Source organism: Odocoileus virginianus, chromosome 17, assembly GCF_023699985.2.
Source record: "Odocoileus virginianus isolate 20LAN1187 ecotype Illinois chromosome 17, Ovbor_1.2, whole genome shotgun sequence".
Taxonomy (NCBI): Eukaryota; Metazoa; Chordata; class Mammalia; order Artiodactyla; family Cervidae; genus Odocoileus; species Odocoileus virginianus.
In genome coordinates this window covers 58752960-58766053 of record NC_069690.1, presented here as the reverse complement: position 1 = coordinate 58766053, position 13094 = coordinate 58752960, and the positions used below count along the sequence as shown (strand labels likewise).

Sequence of the window (13094 nt, the reverse complement as noted above, 5' to 3'; positions counted from 1 at the left end):
CATGTCTGACTCTGTGACCCCATGGACTGTAGCCCACCAGGCTCCTCTGTCCATGGGACGCTCTAGGCAAGAATAATGGAGTGGGTTGTCATTTCCTTCTCCAGGGGATCTTCCCAACCCAGGGATAGAAACCACGTCTCCTATATCTCCTGCATTGGCAGGCAGGTTCTTTACCACTAGCGCCACCTGGGAAGCCCAACTATTAAAAGAAAAAAAAATCATCATTAAAAAAAAACAACCTTCTGTCCATGGGACCTGCCTCCTCTAGGTTTACATACAGGGAGTCTCTCTCCTGTCTGGAGAGTGTGTATCTTGGCAGTAGGAGAGAGGGTTCTGGACTTCTCAAAAAGACAGAGAGACAATTTGACAGGATGGGGGTCATTAAGAGTATCCACTTTCTGCATCAGAAAGGTCAAAATCCCTGTTATGTCACTTCTTGGCTACCTGACTCTGGATAAGTTATCTGGCATCTGAAAGCCTCTGCTTTCTTATCTGTAAAGAGGGACAGAAAATGGGGATTGAATGACATTATCCGGAGTGACTGGCGTGGGGCGGGACTCTAAGCGCTGGCTGCTGATGAGGGCTCAGGTGCTTCTGCCAAGAATGTGCAGGTACCGCGATAGCCCCAGTCAGGAGGCAAATCAGGATGCCCGGGCAATACTGGGGATGCAGTCACACCAACAGGAGGATCTGCTGCTTACGTGAAATTTAAACTTAACTGGGCTCCCTGTATTTTATCTGCTAAGCCTCACAAACCTATCAACACGATTATCACTGTCGATACAGAAAAGGCCACGCGTGTGTGTGCTCAGCTGCCAAGTCGTGTCAGACTCTTTGCAACTCTCTGGACTGGAGCCCGCCAGGCTCCTCCCTCCATGGGATGCTCCAGGCAAGAGTGCTGGAGTGGGTTGTCATTTCCTTCTCCAGGGGATCTTCCCCACCCAGGGATCGAACCTGCATCTCCTGCAAGTCTCCTGCATTGGTAAGTGGGTTCTTTACCTCTGAGCCACCAGGGGAGCAGAAAAGGTGGTAAGAAACATTCATGTCAACGTGTGGCAAAAACCACGACAATATTGTAAAGTAACGAGCCTCCAACTAATAAAAATAAATGAAAAAAAAAAAATACTGGCGTGGTTGCCCCTTCCTTCTCCAGGGGATCTTTCCAACCCAGGGATGGAACCCGGGTTTCCCGTATTGCAGGCTGACTCTTTACCATCTGAGCCACCAGGGAAGCCCATTAAACAGCACACACGTGTATTTCTAGGCAGTTCTGAGAAAGCCGTCTCCTGGGAAGACTAGAGACAAACACGTCTTGCACCCGGGAAGGCAAGCATAAACCCCGCCGGCTCCGCAGCTGGTCCTCCCAGAGTGAGGTCGCCTCTTTATACAGCCCAGGGGGGACGCTGCAACAGGGGGAGCACTCCACCCGAGGGATCTTGGCATTCTCTGCATTCCTCGGATTCTGGCTTGGGATTTTTCCAGAGTTGCCCAAATAGGGACACGTCCAGAGCCTGTTTACACACAGCCCTGTGGCCCGCGTGCCGGTCCTGAGACCCAGACGCAGGCTGCAGACGATGGGCTCAGGCAGGAGGCCTCAAGGTCCTGCCCTGGGGTGACGGAGACTGAAGCCGGGCAACCCCGGGGCCCTGGGGTCAGGCAGGCAGGTATCTGTGCAGAAACAGCAGTGAGGGCCGGGCAAGCCGTGGAGTGAAGCGTAAGGTGGGGAGGACCCCAGGGATGCCGGCAACACAGGCCTTGAGAGCGGAGGAAGCCAGAAACCAGGAAACCCGAGAGCTACAGCGGTTAACGCAGAGCAGACCAGAAAAGAGAAGGGGGCAGCCAGCCGTCCAAGGAGACGAGAATCCGAGGCTGTGAGCATTGGAAGGAGTCCTTGCGCCGCAGTGTCCTTCCCGATGGGGGCAGGATTAACCGCCCGGCTTCCAGGGGACCAGGGACCTAAAGAAGGTTCTAGAACAGCAGAGCACCAAAGCAAGCACAGGCCTGCTGAGCGTAGAGCTGGAGGCCTGAGCACAGACCCTGCCATGAAGGGGGCCCCAGGCGCAGGACCGCAGGGTGCGGTTGGGGATGGGGAGGCGGTACCCGGAGGAGCAGGGGCTACAGAACTGGGAGGACCCACACGCCCCCTGGCTGGCCCAGCCTGAGCAGACGGCTCAGTCTCTCTGCAAAATGGAACTGGCGTGACCTTTCTCATCATACTGCTGGGAGAAGAGAATAAACTCCAGCAAAGCCTCCAGAAGCCGCACAGTGGACATCGGGACACATCAACAGGACCCCGAGGGGGCTCGGGGCCCGTCACCTCACACCTGGCTTCACCAGCCCCGAGAGTGTGTCCAGGACGAGCAGCCCACCCCCACGCCTGTCTCCCCAACTGTGAACACAGAGGCCAGAGCTCCCACGTCAGGAGCCACTCGCTGAGTCCGCAAGGAGCCCCGGCGGGGCGAGACACCCAGGGATGCCCCTGCCAACGCTGGCTGCACAGGAGCCAGAGGAAGACAGCTGTCTGTCCCCGGCTGGTGGGGACACACGGGGCGATGGGTGTCGCTCACAGAGGGCGCCTGGCCGGGGCTCCGCAGGGCACATCACATCCCCCAAAGGCTGGAGGGGCCACCAGTGTGGACGGCGCTGCTCTCTGCAGCCGTCCACGGGGCCAGGCAGGGCGGTGGCGCTGGGGCGGGCCTGCCTCAGCCGCCAACAGTCAGGGCAGAAGGATGAGAAGAGACGAGGATGCAGGGGGAAACCTGGGGTGAGGGAGAGCCCCCCAGATAGGGCCAAGGGTCTCCGGGCCCCACAGATTCGGTCTCCGGCAGCAGAGAGACGGTCGTGACAACAGTGCACGCGGCTGTGCCCAGGGCCCCAAACCCCGATCCCGCTCCAAATGCTTGGCATAAATGACCTCGCTCAGTCCCTGAAGGAAGCACTATCCATATTCCCATTTTACAGACAAGGAAACTGAGGCTTTGCGCTCGAGAGCTTGCCTGAGCCACAGCTTGTCCGATATCACACAACTGCAGAAGATGGGAGCAGGCCTACCCTGATGTCAGAGCTCCCACCGGCCCCGGCACAGAACGACCTGGAGACCCTGCTGAAGTCCAGGGGAGGGCCGGCCCGGGCTCCACTGCCCACAGCCAGGCTGGGGGCGGGCCGGCACTCAGCCTGCTCCCCGTGGGGACAAGTGCTCTCTGAGATAAAGGGCGCCCCACCCGCCCTGGGGCGACGGGACCAAGAGGACCCGCTCCCTGGGTCACCCCGCTCCACGGGTCACCCCGCTCCACCAGCTCCTCCCCACGCTGGGCGGCGCCGACGGCCACCAGCCAGAGGCAGGGGGTCTCCCAGGGCCCCGGGCACCTGCCAACCCCCAGCCTCTGTCCTCTCTCCACGGTGTTTACAGTTCTTGGGTCATTTGCTTCTGTTTAAGGAAAAGAAGTCTTTCCAAGAATTTACAAATTGTCAGAAACGAGCCCTCTTCAAACCAGCACCGCGAGACAGTCTCTGAAGTAAGGCGGAAATCCCACGCCTCTGGACACCCAGCCCCCGGACACGCTGCGCGCCCCCTGCACCCTCCGCTCGGGCCAGACGAGCAGGGACACGGCCCAGCTGAGGCAGAGGGCGCCCTGGGCCCGGGCGGAGGGCCGGGGAGGGGCCTGCAAGCAGGAGAGTTACAGGTCTTTGTTCTTCTTAAGGCGCCAGGGCAGCCCAGTGCAGACGGAGGCGGGGAGCTGGTGGGAGAGAGACAGAAAAACAGTGGGTACCCGGCTGCGACGCCCACCGGCAGCGCGCGCCCCCACCCAGCGCCCCTGCCGCCCCCCCGGCGCCCCGCCCCCCCCGCGCCTCCGCCCCGCCCCCGAGCGCACCCGCCCCCAGCCGCCCGGCCCACCCGGCGCCCCTGCCCCCCGCCGTCCCCGCCACTGCGCACACCTGCCCCCCGCCGCCCACCCCCACCCCCAGCCCACCGGGCGCCCCCGCCCCCCCGGCACCGCGGCCGCAGCCTCCCCAGCCTCGGCTCGGGCTCCAGGCTGAGCGCGTCGCCTGCCTTTGCCCAGACAGGGGCCCTGAGGACCCTGCCTCAGGCAGGAGGGGCTGGCCACCCCCTGGGCAGTCGCCCCACAGAGCACCCCCGTGAAGCCGCTCACAGCACCCCAGCCACGGCCCGCCTCTGCCACATACACACGTACACACAATACACATGCATACACACACACACACCCCCAACACACATGCATGCACACATACATACACAGAGACACATATACATAAAATACACACACATACACACAACACACATACATACACAGAGACACACATACAGCGCACGTGCACACAATATGCATGCATACATACACATATACATACACACAACGCATACACACATACACACAACACACATACATGCACACATACATACACAGAGACACAATACATGCACACATACATACACACAGAGACACACAGTGCACGCACACACAATATGCATGCATACATACACACAACACATACACACACAACACACATATGTGCACACATACATACACAGAGACACAATACACGCATACATACAACATACATACAGACACAGCACACACACACACACACAATACACATGCACACATACACACATACATACACAATGACATACACACACATACAGCGCACATACACGCAACACATGTACATGCACACATACACACACAGACACAATACATGCATACATACAACATACACATGCATACACACACATACACACAATGCACATACATGTACGCATATATACACAGAGACACAATACACGCATACATACACACATACACAGACACACAGCGCACATACACACACACAATACACATGCATACATACACACATACATACACACACAGCGCACATACATGCAACACACATACATGCACACATAAATACCCAGAGACAATACATGCATACATACACACAGAGACACAGAGACACACATACAGCGCACATACATGCACAACACATACATACAGCACGCACACACACAGAAAACACACATACACACAAAACACATGCATACACACGTACAGACAATACACATGCATACACACAACACATACATACCCAGAGACAATACATGCATACATACACATACATACACACACATACACACAACGCACATACATGCACGCATACATACACAGAGACACAATGCACACATACATGCAACATACACAGAGACACATACAGCGCACACGCACACAATATGCATGCATGCATACATACATACATACAACACACATACACACACACAGCGCACATACACGCAACACACATACATGCACACATACATACCCAGAGACAATACACACATACATACACACAGAGACACAGAGACACACATACAGCGCACATACACACAACACACATACATACAGCACGCACACACACAGAAAACACACATACACACAATACACATAGATACGCACATACATACACAGAGACACATATACATACATACACAAAATACACACAGAGACACACAACACACACATATACACAGACACATATACACACCATACACACACGTACACATATGATACATACACATACACACAATACACATACATATATATACACACAACACAGAGGGACACACAACACATACATATATACACACAATACACACAGACACACACATATACACATCCATAACACATGCACATGCATATACATGCACACATACAGAGACACACACAATGCTCACACACATATACATACACACACACATAATAACACATACACAGAGACACATATACACATATAATGCAAACACATACACACACATGCATATATACATAAAATACATACATACAACACACAGAGAAAGACATACATATACACATGCCATACACACAGCATACACACACAGAAAGCTACAAACACAATACACACATACACACATATACACAATACGCACACGCATGTGTGGTGTGTGGCTGGTCAGACTGAGTGACGTGCCTCCCTCCCCCCACACACAGGTTTCCAGAGCTGCCAGTCATCCATTACAAAAGCAAATTTCCCTATTCAGTATTTTCCTTGATGATGCTGTTTCCATGGCAACCAAGCCGACAAGGCCTGGGCAATTATCTGTCTTCTGACGCAGGGAATGTGGAAAAAGGCCGCTGATGGTGCCAAACATGTATCAAGGGAGGGGGGCTCTGAATTAGGGACAGGGGGCTCAGTGGAGTCCCCGAGGTGCCCTCTGGGTATGGACACCCTCCACGCAGACCCCACCCAAAACCTGTATGCACTGGTGGAAGTCCCCACAGTCGTCCGGAGCTCCGGGTCTCCGTGGGCTAAGAACACAAGTCAGACCTCCTGCCAGCATTTCCAGGCACTGCTGAGGCTTACAGGTGACACACGAGGCTAACGCGGCCCCTGGCTGCTTGCTGCCAATGACAGCGTGGACAGAAAGCAAGGGAACCGCCCACAGCTAGTTTAAGTGGGGATAGGCTGGTTTACTGGGACCCGTGTTCTCAGCTCAGCCTGGACAGTCTTGGCCCCCAAGGCCACCAGATGATGTCTGGAGACATTTCTGGACTGGGAGGCATCAGGGAGATGCTCGGAGCTACAGATATCCAGTGGGAGAGACCAGGGGTGCTGTGGACCCCCCCCCCCACAAGGCACGGGACAGCCCCACAGAACTATCTGCCCCAAATAACTGTGCCACACCTGGGAAGCCCTAATTGGGGTGTCCTCTGTTTCAGCAGCTTCTGAACCACATTTCCTTAAATAAAAACCCATCATAGGAAATGGTTCATCATCAGCGGTGGCCTACTGGGGAAAGGGATCTTTTAAAAAAAAAAAAAAAACAAGACCAGGTCCTGTCGTGTGGATTGAGGTTTAAACCCAAAGTTGATTCAAGGGTTGTGAGCCTGGGCCTAGTGTCTTTGAGGGGGAAGGGAATCAGTGGAAACGGTGTGCAAAAGGCCTGTTTGTGCCTCTCTGGCTGAAATGGGTTAATAAGTTTCATCAGATTTTCAAGGAGGGAAGTAATTCAGGCGTCTGAAAACCATTAGACCCCATTGCGCTGGCCTCCCCTCTCTGACACCAGAGCACTCCTCTCCCTGGCCATCTCAGAGCGGAGGTACCACTGCCCTACAGACGCAGGCAGACACAGGGACACCCGCCCAGCCTAAGGCCCCCTGACCCAGGCCCCGCCCGACGCACGCAGCAGGGACTGACCTGGTTTACCTGGTCTTCATTGGGATTAGTCACTCGGTCCAGGCCGTGGTCCAGCACGTCGTTCACTCCCGGCTGAATGAGGAAAAACAATGCAAGGACCACCGTAGGGAGAGTCTCCGGTTTCTGATTAACTTCGGATTCTGGCCAAGCTGCCCACCATGAGACCAAGCTGAGGGCTGTGGCCCAGTCTTTGGTTAGCTACAGGGGTGTGAGGTTCCCCAGGTGTGTGTGTGTGGGGGGGGTGTCTTCCACCACCACAGCATCCCCAGAGGGAGGGAGGGAGGATGGATGGATGGATGGATGGATGGGTGGGTGGGTGGGTGGGTGGGTGGATGGGTGGTGGTTGTTGTTCAGTGACTAAGTCAGGTCCAACTCTCTGTGATCCATGGACTGCAGCATGCCTGGCTCCTCTGTCCACTATATCCCAGAGTTAGCTCAGATGCATGTCCATTGAGTCAGTGATGCTATCTAACCATCTCATCCTCTGCCATCCTCTTCTCCTTCTGTCTTCAATCTTTCCCATCATCAGAGTCTTTTCTAGTGAGTCGGCTCTTCGCATCAGGTGGCCAAAACATTGGAGCTTCAGCTTCAGTCCTTCCAATGAATATTCAGGGTTGATTTCCTTTAGGATGGACTGGTTTGATCTCCTTACAGTCCAAGGGACAGGGTGGATAGATGGATAAATAAATGGATGGGTGGATGGATGGAAGGATGGGTGGGTGGATAGACAACACCAGACTGGATCGGAATTCATGGGATCGGCACAGGGGCCTCCCGACCGCTCTGCTCCACGGTTCACTGCTCTGGAGAGTCCAGGCTTCAGTCAAGCACCCAGAAGTTCTGATCTGGATTCTGCTGTCTCCCAGCTGGGAGGAGGATTTGGAAACAGCTCCTCTCTGCCCTGAGAACCAGAGGTGACCCCTCCTGTCTGTCTGGTTCTTGTGAGGATTTAGCACAATGGACGCTCACAAGAGATGGTTGCTGTCACCAGGCAAGGCCTCGTGTTCACCCTGAGAGCCCAGTGGAGAGGCCTGGCCCAGAGCTGGTCTCCGGCTCTGCCGCCTCCACCAGGCCGCCTCCCCGGCCAGTCCTGCTCCAGCTCTGGACTCCTTCGGGCCAGTAGTTCAGGTCTTTCACTTCCTCTGTTTGTTTGGTGCAGGCAGCCATCTGGGACCTCCCATCCCGGAGAGACGGGAAAGTCTTTCTCTCTTACATACACATACACACTTGACCCACACTCTGATGCGGTTTCTGGGACCCCAGAGGCAGCTGGAATGGAGACCCCTCAGAGCTGATGTCAGGGCACAGGAAACAGGGGCGAGGGTGGCCATCAGCAGACAGGGAGCCGCGCGGCTGCGTGCAGCCCAGGGTGGGCGCTCTCAGTGAGTGCTCCCGGAGAGTGCTCCTGGAGACGTCCGACAGCCTGGGCTGCTGGCCTGTCCATTGGATCGCTCCATCCCCGCCCGAGACAGACTTCAAAGCGAATGCTCCTCATCCCGATGCTCCAGGCCACCAAGAGGCTGAGAGGTTTAAAAAACTTGGGAAGAGGAGACTCAGGGACACCCTGGTCTCATCCCCAACCCCTGGTCCAGTTCCGATGGAGCAGGACAGCCGGGAGGGGGCCGGGGTGCAAGAGCGGCTTTGTCTGCTCATGTCTGTTCACATGTGCTCACATTTGTTCATGTCTGCTCACATCTGCTCATGTCTGTTCACGTGTGTTCACGTCTGTTCACGTCTACTCACGACTGCTCACATCGGTTCACGTCTGCTCATGTGTGCTCACGTCGGCTCATGTCTGCTCGCGTCTTTCACGTGTGCTCACGTCTGTTCACATGTGCTCATATCTGTTCATGTGTGTTCACATCTGTTCATGTCTGCTCACATCTGCTCTTTCACATCAGGCCTCGTTCTGAACACAGCTCCCCAGGGCCATCCACGAGGGGGCAGGTACCTCTGAGCAGCAATCACAGGATGCTGTAATGACCAAGGAGGTGACAAAGGCGTTGCACACCCAGTGACACCACGTGACGCTGTTGTGGGAGGCAGAGGAGCTCTCCAGGAGGAAGAGTGGGGCCTCCAGCTCTAACAGGAGTCAGCACCAGCCCTGGGGCTCTGCTCCCTCATCAGAAAAATAGGACTAACTACAGTGCCTCCCACATGGGCCGAGAGGTGACATAAGAACGTGCGCGCAGGGACGTCCCTGCTGGTCTGTGGCCAAGACTCCATGCTTCCAATGCAAGGGCCCGGCTTCCACCCCCGGTCAGGGAGCTGGACCCCACATGCCGCAACCAAAGACCCCGCATGCTGCAGCGAGGACCTGAGACAACCAAAGAGAGAGAAGCTTCTTCTAAAGGAGAAAGAAATCGCATAATGAGGCCTAGCGCGGAGCCCAGGCCAGCACGGCGTCCACACCAACGCCTTCACAGATGGAACATCTATGGGCTGTCTGTTCTGAATCCAGAAAGAAAATGAGCAAAATGGCCAAACCCTGATGGGCTCCAAGTTCAAACAGTCCAGGATCTTGGACACCGTGGGAGACGCAGGTCACCCTGGTTCTGAGAACTCGGTTCCTGGTCAGGCACAAAAATCAAAGGAGGACAAGAAGGAACTCTATTCTGAACACCTGACTTCGAATCCCTTCGCCTGCAGCAGTCGGGGTCCAATGCAGGCGTGAACAGAGACAGCGGCGTTCCCCGTGGCGGGCACAGCCTCTGCCGCGCTGGGGGACGGGGTCAGCCTTCCGGGGAACAAGCTGACAGGGCACCTAGCCTATCAGCTAGCCGTCAGAGAGCCGACTGGTCTCTCTCGGCCACTTACCGCCCCCAAGCCCCATGCTCAAAACCACGAGGCTGAGCACATGCTCACCCACTCCTACCGTCCTCGCCAGCGGGACCGGACCCGGACGAGGAACGGAGAGGAGGTGAAGAAACGGCATGGCATGGCCACCGCTGCGAGGCGGCTCCAGTTCCCGCAGCGGGGGGTTGCTTCTGCCGTGAGGCCTGGGCTCTAGTTCTTTCTTCTTCTTCTTAATTTTTTGGCCGCACCGTGCGATGTGTGCAATCTTAGTTCCCCGACAAGGGACTGAACCTAACCCCCTGCACTGGGAGCAGAGTCTTAACTGCTGGGCCCCCAGAGAAGTGCAGTTTTTTCTTCTTAAATTCTTTTTCCAAGGCATCGGGTCCCAGCCCTCACACAAGACAGACTCATTCTGGTCCCTTGGTTAGGGAACTTCGCTCCATCCTGACACCAACGGGCGGGCCATGGGCAGACTCCATCCATCCAGTCAATTTCCTCTTCCAGCCAGAGGGCCCTGGGCTAGCCAACACTGAGCTCCTGAAGATTCAGCTCCAGCCCCAGACGGCTGAGCCGCACGGGGTGGGGAGTACGGGCGGGGAAGGCAGCGTGAGAAGAGGCGGGTGAACTAGGAGGGTGATACTCACAGGGCATCGGTGCACCAGCCAGTACGCCTTCTCCTGGCAGTCCAGCGCGAACCTATCCGCCTTGTTCCGCTCCTTCCCGGCCCTGAAAATCCACAAGCCACGCTGCAGGCCAGGAAGATGCTGCATCTTTTGCTCACTGATGGACCCCTTCCCAATGGACCCCCTTCCCGATGGGCCCCATTCCGGACCACTCTCCCCATCTGCCCAGATAAGCTGTATTTGCCATAATAATAATGACGATGATGAAAATAGCAAACCTTAACACCACACTTAAGTGCTGAGTACCCTGCTCAATACTTCTATACATATTGACTCATCAAATCCTCCCCGTGAGCAGCCTAGGGACTGAAGCAGAGAGAGGCTGAGACCCCACTGAGGGTCACGGGGTCAGCAGGGGGCAGAGGCCAGACCTGAACTGGGAACGGGCCCTAGAGTCCAGCTCCCCCAGAGAGCACGGGGCACGAGGCGATAGAGGCCCCATGACCAGCTGAGGGTCAGACCATCCCCACCCGCGCCGCCCCTGCAGGAGTTTGGAGGACTTTCTGGGCTGACATTCGCCCACCGGCTTCCGGACTTTCCCTGTTCTGACAAACAGCATCATCAACATCCGAGAGAGGGGGCGGCTGGCAACGCGGGAGCCTGCACGGGGGGTCCCAGCTTCTTTCCAGCATCACTTCCATTCTGCTGCTTCAGAGAATTTGTGCCAAGTCAGGGTTTTCCTGAGTCCCCAGATTCCTGGGAAAGGTCACTTGTGTTCCTTCCCATCGCAGTCTCCCCTGACTTCACAGGTAGGAAACGAGGCCGTGCTCGTTATCCCACCGTGGGCCCGTCAGCGCCGTTTCCACGGCAACCTGCGCTCTGCTCGGGGAGGCTCGTTCTCCCAGGCAACGCAGGATGACGCACACACCCTCTCAAGACTCGGTCGGCGGGTTCATGTGCCAGCTCACGTGTTGTGAGTAACTTTAGCACACCCAGCCAGCAAGGTGGGCGGGGAGGGCCCTTCCTGTGGGCGCTCTGCAGGCTCCTCTGGAGTTAACTACAAACACTGTCCCCTTGCCAACCTAAGTGGATTTTCTACTGGGTTAACTAGCCAGGAAGATGGGCCACAGATGGCCTGGGGCACTGGGGACTTTCCGTAATGCTGGCAGCTCTGGAAATACAGTCAAGGTCTAATTTACTGCCGTGTCCTCTCTGGCTTGCTCATCTGCATGGAGGTTATTGGAGGAGTCCTGGGGAATGGGCTCCAAGAGAACCATGGGCAAGGGATTATCTTAGTCTGTCACTTTATGATCTTTAAAGCAAAAGTATTCCTTAATCATTCAATTATTCACTCACTCCCACAGTCATTCAATGTTGTATTTATTGATCTCCACTCTGATCCAAGCACTGGGAGAACCAGACTGTGAAGGTCTGAATGTTAGCAACTCTCCCCCAAGATTCAGACACTGAAGACCTAGCTCCCAGTGTGATCGTACCTGGAGGCAGAGCCTTTAAGAAGCACTTAGAGTTTAGAAGCAGTTAGATGAGGCCATGTGGGTGAGGCCCTTAGGATAGGATTGGTGCCGTGGACACAGGAGACACAGGCCAGCCTCCTCTCCCCACCACCCTCACCCCAACAAAAAGACCACCAGCCACCTGCAAGCCGAGAAGAGTCACCATCAGAAACCAGACCCTGGCAGAACTGTGAACCCTGACCTCCCTGCCTCCAGGCCCGCAAGAAAATGAATGTCTTCTAAGTCACCCAGGGAACGGTATTTCACAACGGCAGCCCAGCAGCATGACACGCAAACATGTGTCTTGCCCTTGAATAGCTTCTGGTCTAGATGTTACAGAGAGAGTCAAGAAACAAATGTGAAATCACAAGTTTCGCTGTGTGCTCTAGGGACACCCTCCGTGTGCTGCATGCAACATCAGGGACGGCCACTGCGGCGCTTTATAAATCTGTCTGTGGTTCCCCCCACGGTGAGGTGCGTCCGTGTCCTCCCCCACAGAGACCGGGTGGGGATTTCCAGCTGTCTTGACCAATAGAGCACGTCAGGAAGACGGCACCGCGCAGCTTCCGAGGCTGGGCCGTCACAGGGGGCTGCCGCCACCCTCCTTCCCTGTGGTGTTTGCCCTCAGAGCGTCCGACCACCTGTAGGTGGTGAGATGCCAGATGCTGTGAGCAAGGCCCAAGGCAGACCTCCTGGAGAGACCCCGAGGGGAGGAGGGGATGACTCCAAGCCCTCCTCCTCATGGTGGAGGAGGGTCGCAGAACCGTACGTGTGTGCTCAGGCGCACAGCATCCAGCTCTCTGTGACCCCACGGACTGCGGCCCGCCAGGCTCCTCTGGCCGTGGGATTCTCCAGGCAACAATACTGGAGTGGGTTGCCATTCCCTTCTCCAGGGGACCTTCTCAACCCAGGGATCGAACCGGCATCTCCT

General features: G+C 55.8%; 1 protein-coding gene across 5 annotated transcripts in view; it reads right to left on the bottom strand.

Moving 5' to 3' along the window:
* Window positions 1–13094, bottom strand: part of RGS9 (regulator of G protein signaling 9) — a 65168-nt gene that overhangs the window by 27866 nt on the left and 24208 nt on the right. For all 5 annotated transcript variants that reach the window (XM_070480115.1, XM_070480118.1, XM_070480117.1 and 2 more), the window contains 2 exons: window positions 10671–10752; window positions 7240–7302 (listed from right to left, as the gene is read on the bottom strand). In XM_070480115.1, coding sequence (XP_070336216.1) covers window positions 7240–7302; window positions 10671–10752 — 145 coding nt within the window. The remainder of the gene's footprint in view (window positions 1–7239; window positions 7303–10670; window positions 10753–13094) is intronic.